This window comes from Musca domestica, unplaced genomic scaffold, assembly GCF_030504385.1.
Source record: "Musca domestica strain aabys unplaced genomic scaffold, Musca_domestica.polishedcontigs.V.1.1 8, whole genome shotgun sequence".
Taxonomy (NCBI): Eukaryota; Metazoa; Arthropoda; class Insecta; order Diptera; family Muscidae; genus Musca; species Musca domestica.
Window position 1 is genome coordinate 10,154,141 of NW_026712409.1, and position 18,350 is coordinate 10,172,490.

General features: G+C 33.9%; 1 protein-coding gene across 1 annotated transcript in view; it reads right to left on the minus strand.

Annotated features, from left to right (window-relative positions):
• LOC101889731 (uncharacterized) overlaps positions 1–11,434 on the minus strand; it is a 55,874-nt gene extending 44,440 nt beyond the window's left edge. Inside the window, exon 1 of the mRNA XM_005174808.4 lies at positions 11,245–11,434. Within this exon, the coding sequence (XP_005174865.1) occupies positions 11,245–11,360 (116 nt within the window). The 5' untranslated portion in view covers positions 11,361–11,434. The remainder of the gene's footprint in view (positions 1–11,244) is intronic.
• Between the last annotated feature and the right edge of the window lie 6,916 nt (positions 11,435–18,350).

Consider the following 18,350-nt stretch of genomic DNA (forward strand, 5'->3'; position numbering starts at 1 on the left):
TAAAGTGGGTTCAACTAAAACATCAGTATTTTTAAATTGGAAAACTCCTTGCAACCTTTAACTAATTAAGTGGTGGTAAAATTCTCCCGAATCCGTATCAAGAAAAATTACTATTTTTAGTACGATAAGTAAAGAGATGTATACCCCAGCCTTGAGTTATGATTATTCAAAATGTTGACCCTTTATGGAGGACCGTTCCGAAGCGGTTGCCCAATTCGTATCTGACCTAAGGCTGATAAAAATATTACAACGTGCCAGGTTTGGACTATATCGACTACATCCTATACTTTATATGAAATATGTGAAAATTTTTGGAAAATGTGGAAATATGCGTGAAGTAAAAGATATAGCGGACCAAAATATTCCATTTTCATATTTCATATAATACAGATAAAAAAAATTGGTGTGTGCAAAGTTCGAAGGAAATCGAACATTTATATCCAATTTTATGCGAAATTATAAATTTAGATAAATTACATATTCATATCAGATTTCTGGTTAAGAGAATTATTTAGATATTGCAAATTGTAAAGAATCGCCGAGTTGTTTCGCAAATTATGACAGATGTAAGTTTTGGAAATTGTACCCTTTGTGGGTGAGCTACCAGATGGGGTAGGCAAATGTATATCATCTTTACAAAAGATCTTGTGTCAGGAAAAATATTTGGATGTGTGAAATTTGAAGAGAACCGGATACTTATTTCGGATTTTAAAGCCGTTTTTGTTATTCAATACTTTGATCCTTTATGGGGGAGGTACTAGAAGGAACGGACCGATATATTCCATCTTCACACCAAACCTTGGGTTAATAAAAATAGAGAGTTATAATTATTCAAAATGTTGACCCTTTGTGGGGTAGGTATTTCATGGAGTGGAGCGATATTGTCCATTTTTGCACCTGACATAGCACTGATGCAATTATTAGGATTTGCAAAGATGGATCAAAATCGGATCATCGTTTCTCTTTATTTGCAGAAAATATATTTTTGAAAATGTTGACCTGTGGTGGGGGAGGTACCAGAAGGAGTGAACCGATATTGCCCATCTCCGAACTCGACCTAAGTTTGACAAAAATATTACGATGTACCAGTTTGGACCAAATCCGATACTCCGTTCGAGAGTTATCATGCGCACCAGCCAGAGAGACAGACGGACGGACACCAAATATAGGGAAGTACCATTATATGGGGGATACACAAAGGTATCGGATCTTATACAAATTTTAAATACCAAATTTGGAATAATTCCTTACAAAAATGTAACATAAATCATCAAACTACCGAGTATTGTTAGGTACAAAAACGACAAATGTGGACCTACATATAGAGTCAGAGAAGATAGTACATATTATCAACACCGCATATAGGTAGTTACCGTTATATGGGGTCAATTACCAAAACGTGGATCTATATAGCCCATTTTCCACACCAACAATTCTACCGACCTAAAATACGTTTGAGTGAAATTTTGTCCACCTACTTCATTCCGTTCCTAAGTTAGAGAGATTTCCATAAACGGACGGACATGGTTAAATCGACATAAAATCTTATGCTGATCAAAAAATTATACTTTGTGGGGTCGAAAATGCATATGTCAAGGAGCTCTAAACGGAATGACAAATTTCAAATACGCTCTATAGTATGGTAAAAACGATGTAAAGCTTGACCGGCACGAACTCGTTTACCCCTTCACACGGAAAAAAACCAATCTATGTCCACGTTGGCTATCATCTAAATCCCTTAAGTTTTAAAGTTCCGTCATATAGTGGAACCAATGAACCCATAAATAACCTGATATATCAAATTACAGCTTATTTGGTAAGAAATTTAGGCCAACCCCGTCAAAATACCGAAAAATAGGAAATATAATGTTACGGGTTTATACCAAAAAATAAGCACATATTAAATCTTTTTGGGGAGGTGTAAATCTACCCAATTGAAAATTGAGACCAAAATCTCAATACCCGAAAGTCAGGAGATACTATTATTGAAACGTGGTCCGTCCATGCTAGGACTACTATCAATGACTGTGCAAAATTTCAAAGTTCTATCTTTAATAGGGGGATTTCTAATATAATTTGAACAGACGGACATATCGACGTAAAATGTTACAGTGATATTTTTTGGTGTTAGATGATAAATTTAATTTAACAAATATATTTTTTAATATGTTAAATTGTGGAATATTTTTGGGGGGAAAATAAATAATTGTATATCGAAAAATTGTACCCACTTTAATATACACATTATTACCAATCACAGTATTTTTGTGCTGTTCTGTTAACTTAACATTGTATGGGTGGGTGTCTCCACTAAAACCGTTTTGGCAAGGTTTAGCCGTTAACTATTTGAATTTACTTCTTCTTTTCAATTAAAGATTTAAGTATTAGAAAAAAAAAAAAAAACAATTGTTACAAGACATTTTACACTTATATCATGGGAACTAAAATCAATTTGTTTATAAAAGTAACACAAATATTTTCATCTGTATATAAGCGCAATTAAATAAAATTTGATGATGCGAAATGGAAATATAAACAGTAGACTATAATAAGATAATTTTAGACGATCTTTGTTGTCAGAGAGTAAGGCAATTTTATCTCTATTATATTTATCTTTATTGGAAATATCTTTATTATATCGACTACCAGATATTTCTGAACAAAATATTCACTGCTGGAGTGCAAACTTGTACACCGCATTTCAATGTTCTATGCTTGCAATTATCCGCTTCGATTAATTATGAATAATATTTTACACTGAATTTTATAAGAATCCCAATTTGCATTTGTATTCCTTGTTCATTTCAAAACATTACCGATTTCATTTCTTTTGAAGACATATCAACGTTCATATTATATAGGCTTTTTATACCCTCCACCATACATAGTATAGAGGGTTCGTCATTCCGTTTGTAACTCATCGAAAAAAAATTAGACCTAACGAAGATAAAATTTTGCACAGATCTGTATTTTGTCTGCAGGCAGGTCAAGTTCGAAGATGGGCTATATTGGTCCACGATACTGTACCCCCGGTATTGGGTATTTTGATGATATGCATTTTTAAATGCATATGCTGGTACATGTTTTCGTAGAGCCACCATGTATTTTAGAGACATTATTAACGGAATTGTTTCAAATTTCGTATTTAAAGCTCGAAATGAGTACTACAACCTATGACAGAAAATTGCCTACATAGGTGCACGTCTTTGTGAAGCTCCTATAATACAGGTTACGATGAATTTTTTTTTTTTTTTGGAAAATTTTCAAGTTCCTTCAAAATAGTGGAGGGTATTATAAATTATCCAATTTATGGTTTCTAATGTCTATTTTCAGTTTACAGCCTATTTCTTGCTATAATTGAAGGTCTTTTTACTATAAAATGTCTTTTTTAAGTCGTCTCCCCATGGAAGTTCTCTTAAAGTTTATAAATCCATAGAAAGCCTGTTGAAGGTCTCCAATCACCAGAACATCTATGAAAGTTTTATATCATCTGAAGACCTGTTGAAGACACTTAGACTATAAGAAGGCTATTGCGCATATTTTATCGACAAAAAAATTCCTTGGATATCTTTGATCTGGTTAAGACCCTTTCGAACTTCTTCTATCCAATGAAGGTCTATTAGAGGTCAAACTATAGAAAATCTGAAAAGGTGTGCTTTTAGCTGGTCATATTTTTAAGACCTTTCAAGTATAGGTAGAAATATTTTATAAAAAAAATCGACTGATGGTGTTCGATTTATAGGAGATCTGTGAAAAAGTCCATACACAGGGTGAGATAAACAAACTGCAACATAGTCAAACGCCATAATATTTACATTTTTAATAGAACAGTGTTGGCTTTGTTTGTTCAGGATACCATAGTAATTTGTTGTTACAAAATGGTCAGGATTAATCCCTTTATTGCTGTTTTTATAAAAACAATGTTTGTTAGTGGAGAACGATGGTAATGTTTAGCAGGGGGTAAGGCAGGGAATAACTAGGTTTCGGAAAGAGCCACCAATCGTCATCAGTTCCCATGTTTTTTGTCTGGGATATTCTCCCCAGAAGTTATATTAAAAATAATTTCTATGACAAAAAATATTTTTTAACCAAGTGACGAGATCGTAAGCTCAATAGAAGAGGGACTAAAGAATTAAATAAAACTAAAATTCTTTGGGAAAATCTTCTAAATATTACAACCTCACTTATAAACATTTTCATCGTTCTTCACTTGTTATGCTTTCCTTCTACCTGAACAAAGTAGCATAACCATGTAAGTTGGTTTTTTAATTTTATTGAATGAATGCAAAAAATATCGGAAATAGCATCAAATTTTAGAATAAGTTTAGATTTGTTCGAATTGGTTACCTTTGGCACGGAATATGGCCTTCAAACGGCCAATAAAACCGTCACATGCTGCCCGAATGTTGTTTGTGCTTTCTGTTGCGGTGTAAGTTCTTGCAGTTTTTGGAATTTCAATGGCTTTACCTCGAGCTCATTTTTCAATATTTGCCGAATGGAATATTGCGATATGTTCTGTTCACGAGCTACAGCGGCGCGAGTTTTGATCAAGTCCCTTGTTTACTTTTCGAACCATTTCTGGTTATGTTGCTGTTTTCTTCCGTGCACTTCCTTGACGTCGGGCTATGCTACCAATCACGGTAACGAGACACAAAAGATTTATTCACATTTATATGCTGGAGTGTTCTAACGATAGCCAATTGTGGTTTTCCAGCCAAATATAAAGAAATCACCCTATCACGCTTGAATTCCAACACAAGTAGCATTTTGTTCTGGAAAATTCTCACCCAAATGCTTCTGTACGCTTGTAAACAATATAATGAGCTGTCACTGGAATAATTTTAACAACTGTCGGACGAGTGGCTTAGAAATGACAGCAGTCTGAAGTTGGTTGTAGTTCTTTTATCTCACCTTGTATATTCATTACTCAGCATAAAATACTAAGTCGATTTTTCGCCACATTTTTTCACAGATTTGTCGAAAAATTGATATTTGTAGGTCATAATGGGTTCTAGCTTTGGTGGCGAAACATTGTATATAGGTCCACGTTTTTGTATAGCCCCCACATAATTGTACCTCCGGATATTCAGTTTTCTGTCTAAACATTTTTATTTGTATTTCATAATAGGCTCCGGTGGCAGAACATTAAATATGTAGGTCCACATTTTTGTACGTTTGAATTCAGATACTTTTATATAAATATGTTTTCTTTACCCAAAGATGGATGGTATTAAAAGTTCGGCACTTAATGTTTTTTGCTTGTTTAGATCTCCAATACTTAAATTGATTTTTTGAAAGTCTTCTATTAAAAGAATACTAGAAGATTTTCTGACTATGAAAAATCGGCAGAATGTATTCTTTTGCAGAACATCCATCTAGAAAGTAAATTTTCTACAGAATATCGTTTGTATGTTTTGAATCTGTGGTGTAACTTAACTTAAGGTTAGCTGTCTCTAGAAGACTTGATGAAGGGCTTCGTTCTAGAAAAACTAATTGAAAACATACAAATCTTTTTCCAAAAGGGGTTCTATTTACAGAAAATTCTTTCAATGTCTCATGACTGCTTTCTAGAGATTTGACAGTGCTAATTTGTTTCTATCTCAGCATTTGAAAATTACCTTGTATACTGCTCCTATCAACTTCTGTGATAGACAGTCTGAGTCTTATCTTGACTCTGAAATGCAACTAGCAGATAACAGGCAGACAACGTCCCGTCATATGAAAACAATTAAGTCATCGCAAAATAATTTGCATATAAAAGTTTTAGCTTGAAGGTCGTCTATATTTTCTAAAAAAGATATTCAGGGCAGTAATAAATTTATACTTCGTTTCCTGCGGAGAAACTTCTTTACTCCCACTCCGATTAGAACAGATTTTCCAGTTTATGAAAAATCAATTACAAATATTTCGTGACCAAACCATCCTTCAAATGAACTTTTTATTATCCTTTAACACCTTGGCCATAATTTGTTATTAATAGTCCCGCACGAGGATGGATTCATGATGAAATATGACAGCAAAAACAAATCGAAATTCTATTTTTAGTCAATTTCTTATTTTTGTGTTAAGCCCTCCTCCTCCCGCTTCACCCTGACTTACAGCAATGTAATTATAATGCCCAGGGATCGAACATGTGTGACCTACCCGACATGTATTAAGGTGTTTGTGTGAGTGTTCCATAAAATGACATAAGGTACCACCATCAACATGTGAGTGAGTGTCGACTATGATTTCCATTTAATAGTCGAAACGGATTCAACAGTTTATGGCGTGCCAAGGTAATTCTCATTTGTTTGTTTTCCTACGACTCATGCCCCGACTAACATAACATTCTTCCCCAATGCTTAGAGGTTTATTTCACTGCTCTCTCCCTTTCCCACATTTTAGGGTTGAACATTTGTCCGGGCATGGACAGGTGTTCCAAAACTCCTTCCCCCCTCCCCTTCCACTCTCATCGCCTTCAACCAAAACCACAAAAATTATACAAAATCAATTTTTATTGTTCACTTTCATCGCTCTCACACTCCCTTCATCCTCACCACTTTCTCCCCTCCCCCTTTCTGCCATAAGAATACATTGTTTATTTTCTTTGGGACATTAGTCACTCATCCCCGGGGTGGAATGCAAGATAAGGAAGCAACAAAACAGTGTTGCGCCAGAAACTACACTCCCACCCAACCCCCACCACCCCTTCTGTTGCCCTTCCTTTTTGTTTTATTCTTTTGATAACCTTTAAGGGCAACAATAACAAGTTATTACAGGTGGTAATTGAATGCTCCAAGGTTGGAAACTAATTAATTGCGAATCATTTGTTATGGGCGGAGCGGGGGGCATGTTATGTGGCACATTGAGTGTCTAAATGGGTTCTGGGAAAGACAACAATGGAGGAGAGAAAAAGTCATATAAAGGAAGAATTTATTTGGATTTTTTATATTCGGGGTGTGGTGAGCTTTACGAGTTTGGAGGATAATGAAAAAAATGAGGATTATATTTAAATATTTATAGTTTCTCAAAGGTTAAGTATTTTTGTTTTTAAGTGTATTCACATCTGGGACAGTACTCAAAGGACTTGAAATGCTAGTCTTAAAAATAGTTTAAGAAAATTTGTTTAAAAGCCTTTAAAAAGAGGCTCTCTATTTTCTTCAGGAAACATGAAAAAAGTTTAAAAAAATAAAAGTTGCATAGGTTTTTCTTTTGCGGATCTTTTCCCACATTTAAGAAATTATCAGATTACACCTGTGAATTTCAAAATTTACTGGGACGATGAGATATTTACTAACTTATAAAAGAATCTATCACCAAATAATTTGGGCTTCCCCCTAAAAAAAAAAACCGTGCTACAGTTACACTGATAATTTTTCATATAAAAAATCGGAACTTTTTTATATAAAACATCGATTCCAAGTAACGCAAGAATTTTCCCGTATTGAAAAAATATTTATCCACAGTAACACTGTGGATTTATTTTCTATTGAAAAAATCGGTCCCCTATTATTTAAAAATTTGCAAAGATTTCCATACATAACGGACAGGATTTATTGTTTATTGCGGGTCTAGAAAGGCCATTTTATAATCGTCTCCTTTTAAAGGACAAGTGAGGAAGAGCAGACTCATCTTCATATTCTTCTTATATAAAATATGAAGTTTTCCTCTATATATCTTCTGCATTTTACAAATATTAACCAGTAAAGAAAGCCTTAAAGTCGGGCGGGACCGACTTTATGATACCCTACACCACTTTGCCAATTTAGTAGAGCTCCGCATAACAATTAAAAGTTTTTATGGGAGAATTCAATCATTCACACGCTATGATTATAATTATAATTTAAAGTTCAAAAGACTAAATATGCCGAAGCATTTGTATCTTTGAAATTCGGACTTGTATTGCCCATTTGGTGCACAATTAATTTGAAATCGGATAAAGATATTTATGGGAGCCACATCCAAATCGGAACCGATCTCGATAAAATTTGGCAAAGATATTTCTGAGCTGTATTTGATATATTTTTACCTGAATATCGTTGTTACGGCTGTGGGTAACATATATAACAAATCGGATGAACACTATATATATGGGAGCTATAGCAATATCTGAACCGATCTTCACCAAATTTGACATACTAGCTTCTACACTCAATTCGGTCGTAAGTGCCAAATGTCATCCCATTTGGACAAATATTACACGTTTGGTGCACAATAAAAGGTAAATCGGACGAAGTTATGTATGGGAGCTATATCCAAATCTGAACCAATCTCTATAAAATTTAGCAAATGTATTTCTGAGCTGTATTTGATATATTTCCCCAAATATTGTTATTACAGAGTGCATATTACGGCTGTGGAGGACAAAAATAACAAATCGGATGAACAATATATATGGGAGCTATAGCTATATCTGAACCGATTTCGATCAAATTTGGCACACTTGTTTTCAGCTCCAATTTGATTGTACTTTCAAAATGCCATACTATTCGGACTGATATTACACGTTTGGTGCATAATAAAAGGCAAATCGGACGAAGATATATATGGGAGCTATATCTAAATTTTGACCAATTATCTCTAATTTCAATAGGGTTCGTCCTTGGGCCAAATAAATGATTCGTGCAAAATTTTATCTGGATAGAGCAATAAATGCGAACTGTACTTTGTTTACAAAAATACATGGACAGACGGACGGACGGACGGACATGCATAAATAAATAAGATTCCATGCAGATCATCAAAAGGAACTATGGGTCTATCTCGTTTTCTTTTGCCTGTTACAAACAAATGCACAAAGACATAATACCCTGACCACCTTGTGGTGTAGGGTATAAAAACACCATCACATAGGAGTGTAAAACAAGCAAAAAAAAAAACAAGTAAAAGCATCTATGTTCGGCGAACTTTTTATACCCCACACCATTCGGAAAAAACTTGTAAAATTTCAAAAAAAAAAAAATAAAAAAAAACCGTGGAAAAAATACGAAGATGTGGTGCTGTATAAGTAATTTTCTATCTTAGGCTGTAGTACCGATTCCAAACTTCAAATAAAAAAATTAAATAATGTCTCTAATATCATCAAAATACCGAATTAAGGGAGGAACTGTTGTATGGGGGCTATACTAAGACATGGGCCTGCATAGAAAATTTTCCGTCATAGGTAACTCGGGGTAGTGTTATATAATTGCTATACTAAAACGTAGGCCTATATAAACAATTCTCTTCTCAGAGAGAACTGCTTGTGTGGATTTTCAGACTATTCCTTTGAAAAATTTGGCTAAAATCATAAGTTTAGATTTGTTCGACTTAGTCACCATTGGCACGAATTATGGCCTTCAAATGGGCAATGAAACCGTCACACGCTGCCCGAATGTTGCTCTGCGGTATTATGGCCCATGCCCGGCGAAGCGGTTGCTTGAGGTGATCGACACTTTGGTATTATTTAGTGCCAACCTTACTTTCCAAAATACTCCAGACACAATAGTTCAACGGATTGATATCCGGAGATTTTGGTTGCCTTTGTGCGCTGGAAATGAAGCGAGGAACTTCATTTTGTAACCATTATTGGGAGGCTCGTGCTGAGTGCGATGGTGTTGAGTCCTGTTGGAATGTCTAGAATATTTTCGCGAGCCATTTTTCGGCCACTGCTACGCGGGTTTCGATCAAGTCGCTTCTTTACATTTCGAACCAATTCTGCTGATGTTGCTGTTTTCTTCCGTCCACTTCCATGACGTCGGGCTACGCTACCAGTATCACGGTAATGAGCGATGGTAAGAGACACAGAAGATTTGTTCACATTTAAATTCTGGAGGGAGGTACCGTTATATGGGGGCTATATGAAAACCTGCCTACTGGAAAAATAAACTTGTGTGCAAAATTTTAGCCTTCTATCTCAATTCGTTCGAAAGATAGCGTGATTACAACAGACAGACGGACAGACAGACGACATGGCTAAATCGACCTAGAATTTTACGCTGATCAAGAATATATATATGCTTTCTTGGGTCTGACATGAGTATTTCGAGGAGTTACAAACGGAATGACAAAGTTAATATACCCTCCATAGTATGGTGGAGGGTATAAAAACAAATTTTGTCAAAATGGATTTTGTATGACAAAAGATATAAATTAGCTATAAACTATCAGTAGCCTTGTATATTATCATACGAGTATTCTGTTTGAGGGCTCATTTAAAGTTATCAAAAACAAATAGCAACGTTAATATATCTTCCATGATGGAGGACATTACTAATCACACATTAAGCTCATCGCCCCATCTCCCCATCTCCCCAAAGGAAAATGAAAATTACAATTTTTTTTGCAATTTAATATTTTAATGCTAACTCACAAACACTCACACACACTAACTTTCACATCAACCACACAAATGTCTTCACTTCTATCATTCATTGTCACCACTTGCATTTCTCTCCATTCCTCGACCCTAGTCATCTAAGTGAGTGAGAGAGAGAGAAAAAACAATAAACGCTCTACAAAATATTCTCCTCATGAATAATAATTTAACTGTGATTTGTGCGAGCTGCAGATGTTCGGAGGCATTCCATTTATTTATTTTGTTGTTTTTTTTTCAAGCAATTTAAAGTAATTTTCGGATAGTTAAGTAAATGATTATGATGGAGCTGGTGCACACACACACACATACATACAAACACTTATATGTGGCTATGAGTGAGCATCTTCGGTACCCTGAAAATCGTCATTAATGTCGAGAGCAAATTATCGCAAATTAGGAAGGAAATACCATTTATGGTTAAATTATTTTAATGATCAGAAGATGAAGGAATTTAGGCAGATGAATTGGTCGGATTTTGAGGGTTATGCTAAAATACTGATGTGATGCAATTTTTACTTTGTACAAAATTTGAATCCAATTCCACACACTCTCTCTCTCTGCATCGAACACAAATTCTCAATACCTGCTTTAAAATTTTTATCTTTTGAAGAGGAAACATCATAAGCTTCCTCCCCTTTCTACCTCCCCCCATAACATCTTCCTCATTCATCTAGGCCACAACTGACATTTTTCCTCAGTAGTTTTTTGGACAATTTTCACATTTACTCAAATCAAGTGTAAATTGCTACAATGCGTTTAATAGATTCACACAGCTGGAAGGAATTCCGTTTCTTTTTTTCATTTTTTTTTTTTGTAAATCACAAAATTTGGGTTAGCTCATCATGGGGCGCATTTGATCGGAAATTTGTTGCAGTTGTTGAATTCTTTCATTCAATTTTACTTACTTTTCATCTGGTGGCGGTGGCATATCCATGGCTGAAGGTGTTCCCGGTGGTGTTTTCTCATTCTCCATCATGGCTAAAGGGGCATCTGGCAATGGACTCACTGAATTCGTATCCATTCGAAGGCACCCAATTTTGGCGCTAATTTAATGACACGATGGCGGAATTGAAAAGTTTGCGATTTACCTAGGAATTTACCTGCAGCAGCAAAAATACTGAAAAAAGGAGAAAATTAAGTTTTAGAAATTTGGTTAATACAGGGTGGGGTCAAATAAAGAATATACGTATTTATGTATGAAGAAAGAAGGTAAAACGGGAAGAAAAACATGTAAGAAAACATTAAGTTCTGCCGGGCCGAACTTTAAATACCCTCCACCTTTGGGTAAAGAATTTACATTTTACATTTTTATATAAAAGTATCTGAATTCAAACGTCTTCAACTTTAAACTACAAATGCCAGTAAGACCGTTTGGATAATACTGTTAAACTTTTCAAAAAACCATAAAGTGGGCGAGGCCGTTATATGGGGGCCATACCAAAGCGGGAATCTCTATAGGCAACTCTATACTTTAAGGATTGGCATCTACCAAATTTTCTTAAATACCAAATTTTTAACAATTTCGTGGGTAAATGTGACTAGGATTACCAAAATAGCGGATATCGGTGGGTATCATAAGATGTGGACTATAGGAAAACGCGGACCTAAATATTCAATATTCTGCCACCGGAGCTAGAACCCATTATGACCTACAAATACCAATTTTTAGACAAAGCGGTGAAAAATGTGGCAAAAATCATCAAAATACTGTATAGTATTGGAAGGTAGGATTATACAGCAGCTATATCGATATGTGGACCGATACTTCTCATTTTCAATACCAACCATCCTAGACACAATACAATTTGTTCTGCCAAAGCTCTACGTCAAATAATGTGGGTTGTATCGTGATTTCAACAGACAGACGGACAGACATCGTTAAATCGACTTAGAATTTTATGTTGATTAGGAATATATATTCTTTATGGGGTTTCCGACGAATATTTAGGAATGTTACAAACGGAATGACAAAGTTAATATACCTTCCTTTTCAAGGTGGAGGGTATAATAATCTCATTTTTATACGCTCAGCCACATGGCTAGAAATGCTATATATGTTTTGATACGGCCAAAACGTGCTTTATCGAAATAACGGCTGTAGACCCTAGGTCTCTTTGGACCAAATCCGTTTCAGGACATTTTGAGTCGATATAGTGATGTCTGTCCGTCTGGCTGGCTGGTGCACACGATAACTCTCGAAGGGAGTATACGATTTGGTCCAAACTTGGTGCATCGTTATATTATTATCAAACTTAGATCGTATTCGGAGATGGGCAATATCGGTCCACTCCTTCTAGTATCTCCCCCACAAAATGTCAACTTTGCAAATCCTAATATTAACTCTCTTAAAGTGTGACTCTTATAAAGTGTGATGTTAGTGCCCAATTGTCTTTAAATTACACATTTCACAATATTTTTATTAACCAAAGGTCCCGTGTGAAGATGGAATAAATCGGTCTACTCCTTCTGGGACCTCTCCACAAAGAGTTAAATGTTTTAATAACCAAACGATTATTAAATCCGAAATAAGCTTTCGGCTCCCTCTATATTTCACATATCCAATTATTTCAACCAACACAAGATCAGCTGTGAAAATGGTAGAGATCGGTCTCCCCCTTCCGGTACCTCCCCTACATAGGGTCAACATTTTGAATATTCATGAAGCTTATAAAACGCGGAACTAAAATTCGATTCCATTCAGACAAATCTCAATATTTCTATCATCACAAGATCTGTTATAAAGGTGATATAGATCGGTGCACTTCTTCTTGCACCTACCTCACAAAGGGCAAAAGTTTTGAATAACCAACAACGATTATAAAATCCAAAATAAGCATCCGGTTCTCTTCGTATTTCACATATCTCAAAATTTCTACTAACACAAGATCTGCTGTGAAAAGGTGGAAATTTTGAATATCTATGAAGCTCATAAAACGCGAAATTTACATCCGATTCAATTCAGACTTGCTACATATCAATATTTCCATCAACACATGATCTGTTATAAAGACGGTAGAAATCGAACCATTTATTCTGAAATCTCCTCCACAAATAGTGAAAGTTTTGAATAAAAAAACTACCATAAAATCCGAAATAAGCATCTGGTTCTCTTCGTATCGCACATATCTCGAAATTTCTACAAAAACAAGATCTGCTGTGAAGATGGGATACTTCGGTCTACTTCAACCCCACAAAGGATCAACATAAAATCTATTATAAAGATGGTAAATATAGGACCATTTCTTCTGGTACATCCCCGCAAAGGGTCAACGTTTTGAATAACCAAAACGATCATAAAATTCGAAATAAGCATCCAGTCTTTTCACATCCCACTATTTCCACTAACACAAGATCTGCTATGAAGATGAAATATATCGGTTGACTCCTTCTTGTACCTCCCTCACAAATGGTCAGAATTTGAATATCCATGAAGCTCAGAAAACGCGAAATCAACATCAGACTTGGTAAATCTCAATATTTCCATCAATACATGATCCGTTATTCGTTTCTTCTGGTACCTCCCCCACAAAGGTTCAAAGTTTTGAACAACCAAAACGATCATAAAAACCGAAATAATCATCCGGTTCTCTTCATATATTATATATCCAATTATTTCTACTAATACAAGATCTGCTTGTTGGGTTATATAGATCCACTCCTTCTGGTACCTCCCCTAAATGGGTCAACATTTTGAATAGCCATGATGCTCATAAAACGCTAAATTAACATTCAATTCCATTCAGACTTGGCACATCTCAATATTTCTTTCAACACAAGATCTATTATAAAGATGGGAGAGATCGGACCATTTCTTTTGCTACCTCCCCCACATAAGTTTCAAGATTTCCAAAAACCAAATGCTCAAAGAAAGCGAAACTAGCATCCAACTCTCTTCATATTACACACATACAAACATTTTTGCTAACACAATATCGGTTGTAAAGATGCAATATATCTGCGAACCCCTGCTGGTACCTCACCCACAAACGGTCACAATTTTCAATACTTTTATCTGTCACAACTTGCGAAACAAGTCAGCAATTCTTTACAACTTGCTATATCTAAATATTTCTCTCAACCTGAAACCTCAGATGAATATCGAATTTATGTTTCCGAAAATTGAAAATTGTATATAAATGTTTGATTTTCTTCTAATTTTGTCCATACCAATATATATATATTTTTTTTTTTGGATGAATTGTGAATATGGAATACTTCGGTCGGCTATATCTGGAACCTCACGGACATATTAACATTTTCTAAAAAATTATCACATATCTCAAATAAAGTGAAGGAAGTAATCAATATAATCCAAATCTGGCACGTCACAATATTTATATCACATTTATAGGGCTCCGATACGAAATGGATAATATTGGCCCATTCCTTCGGAACCTACTCTATAGAGGGTCAACAATTTGAATAATCATTACAGCAGTAAAAATATATTTAAATAATCAAACATTGGGTATACATCTGTCGGCAAAAATGACTGATCATTTTTAACTTGATTATTTACTGCTAGATAACGAGGGAGAGAGAGAGTCCGTTAATTTTCTCCTTATCTCAAACAATTAATTGTTGTAATGCCAAAAATTCCTCTATGCCACGGGATATAGGAATTTTTTTCTTTACAACAATAAATTGTTTGAGATAAGGAGAAAATGAACGGACTCTCTCTCTCTCTCTCTCATTAACGTCTTACTCATAATCAGAGGTGCTCAAGAAAAAATACCTCTTTTCAGTCAAATTTCTCTTTGCTTATTTTAATCAAGAACAAAACAGTGTTAACTCATTATTTATACAAATATTATTTATCCATTTGCTTTATAAATTAATTTGGCAAACATTCGTGTCTAAAAACAATTTAATAGAACCGTAAAATATAAAGAAAAAAAGAATTTTAATTTTCTCTTAAATTATCTCTTTTTTCGGTTCATGTTCTAGAATCTAGAACACGGTTTTGAGCACCGCTGCTCATAATCTTTCATTTCTCTGAAATATTGATGCACAAGGAGATAAAGAGCCTATTTCTCTTAAATATAACAAAGAAAACGGTTGATATGTTTTTCCTATATTTTCAATGATTAGGCAGCATAAAATAAGTAAATATAAGAAAAATTAATACTTAAATACAAAAATTAAAGAAAAATACAACTAATTTTCTATCGGAGTTTGAAAAGCAAGCGTCAGAGATGAACGTAAAAGAAAGCATATCAAACGAACTTTTTTGTGCACCAATGCTATATCACTGTCTCATTTTTTAGTAAAAATATCTTATTTCTCTCTTTGTTCTAAAATAAGTGTTTCTTTTTTGCTTCACCCTGTAGTGCATTTTCCGTCATAAATTTATGGCTCCTTTACCAATTCTTTTCCACGATACCGGAAAAAAGTTTCCCTCCATTCATTCATCTACTTTTGCTATTGAAACTAAACATTCACTACTTCACACAGAGTTTTTGTACAAAAGAATACCTCACCCCCTCCCCCTTCCTTTATTATACCTTCTTCATAGAATCGTTTTATTTTTAATTTTGCGCTGCTAAAAAAAGACAAACAAAGTAGTCTGCATACGCTCAACGTTTACAACAGGAACATATGAATGTATGCCCGTCCGCCCGTTTACACCAAAATGCCCGAATGAATGAAAAACATTTTTTTGCCATAATTTAATTCATAAATTCAAAAACTGTATATGGCAGGCCAGTTGTAAATGTATAAACATTCCCATATGCATAGATACGTGTGTGTGTTAATGGAGAAGTTTGAAAAGTTCAAGAGAATTGTTCGTGGATTTTAAACAATGAATTAAAAGATAAATTCGGGACACTCCAAAGTGTTAGAGAATTTTTGAAGGGGAATATTTTTAAAAGAGTTTGAACGATTTTTTGAAGTACTGAAGAGAATTTCTTTTTAAAAATTAGTCAAGTTGATTTTTTGGAGTTTTCTCAAGGATCATTATCGGAAAATTTCAGGATTTTTCAAGGAACATTTCAGTGATCAAATAATGGGTTTTTAAAGACTGTTTCAAGTAATATTTTTTAGGGACCATAAAATGTAGTTTTTGAGAATTGAAGACCATAATCACGACTATTACTAGAAGTATTTTAACCAACATAATTGCGGATTTTTAAGACATTTTTCAAAGAATTTTTTCTAGGATCATAATAGTGGATTCTCGACGAATTTCTCAAGGACGCGAATTTCCGAGCCATTTTTAAAGGACCAAAATCATGGATTTCTAGGCAATTTTTTCTACAGCCATAATAGCAGATTTTTAACAAGTTGCTAAACATTTTGAAGGAACATTATCGTGAATTTAAGAAAGAATTATTCAATGACCATAATCGTGGATTTTTAAGGGAATTTTTCTGGATCATTGTAGTGGATATTTTTAAGAATTTTCATGTAATATTTCGAGATCCATAATTGAGATTTTTTAAAAAATTTGCTTAAGGAATATTTCAAAGATCATATATGTGAATTTTTAAGATTTTTTTTAAATAATATTTCAAGAACCATAATTGTGGATTTTAAGGGAGTTTTTCACGGACGTTAATCATGGACATTACATGAAAATGTTAAAGAATATTTCAACGACATTATGAAATAAGTTTTAACGGATTTTTTAAAGAATTTTCCAATGACCAAATCTGCGTTTAAAGGATTTTTTGGGAAATATTTCAAAATTTTTTCTTAAAGAATTTCTTGGGAATTTTTTCAAGATTCCACTATTAAGGAGTATTTCAAAAAGTAATACAAGCGGATGGATTTTTATGGGCCCTTTCAAGGACCGCAAATTGTGGATTTTTAGGACATTTTTCAAGGACCACAATATTTTAAGGATTATAATAGCGGATCTTATAAGATTTTTTCCGCACCATAGTAGTGGATTTTTATGGAACCTTCCATGGATCACAAAAACAGATTTTTTAGAGCTATAATTATGGATTTTCAGGAAATTTCTGTGAAGAACCACAATCTTGCATTTATGGAATTTATCAGGAATTTTAAAGATTTTGTAAGGACAATAATCCAGTAATTTTAAGAAGTGAATCGGTTATTTTTTAAGGATTTTCAAGAACCATAATCGTGCATTTTAAAGACCACAATTGTGGATTTTTAATTAAATTAAAGGAATATATTAAAGGCCATGTTTGTAAGTTATCGAATTATCGAAGAACATTTTGAAGGACATATGTGGATTTCATTAAGGACAATTTCGAGGAGTCCATTTAAGGAATTTTTCAGTGATATTATTTGTGGATTTTTTAGGATTTTTTTAAAGGCTAAAAATTTTTAAAAAATTTCTGAGGAGTTTTTGAAAAAAAAAAAAACTTGTGGATTTTCCAAGAAAAATTAGAAGGACAACAATCGTAGATTTTTTGAGGTATTTTATTAAGGGCCATTTCGAGAAGGTGTTTTAAGAAACTTTTCGAGGATACTACTCGTGGAATTTTAAGGATTTTTTTAGGTTAATAATTGTAAATTTTTAGAAAATTTTTTTAAAGAAAAAGTTTTGGGGTTTTTGGAAATATTTTATGGATCACAAATAATTTCTCAGGAATTTTTTAAGAATTTCTGAAGAGAAAAAATTTGGGTTTTTTTAAGAACGTTTTAGGAATCCAAACCCAGAATTTCAATGATGAAAGTCTTTCAATAATGAATTTTTAAGGACATTTTTGCAATAAGAAAATAAATGGTAATTTATAAGAATTATTTAGATTTAAAAAGTGTTTTCAAGGATAAGAATCTTGACTTTTAAGGAATTTTTAAGAACCATAATCGTAAATTTTTATAGAGGACACTAAACGTAGATTTTTGAGGGGCCTTCCAAGGAATATTTGAAGGATCACAATCAGACAGGAAGTTTTCAAGGACTATTATTTTGGAGATATAAGGAGCATTTCAAAGGCATAATAGTAAGAATTTTTTGAAGGGCCATAATCATGGATTTTTATGGCATTATTGAAGTAATAAAATGATGGATTTTTAAGAAAGTCTTCAAGGA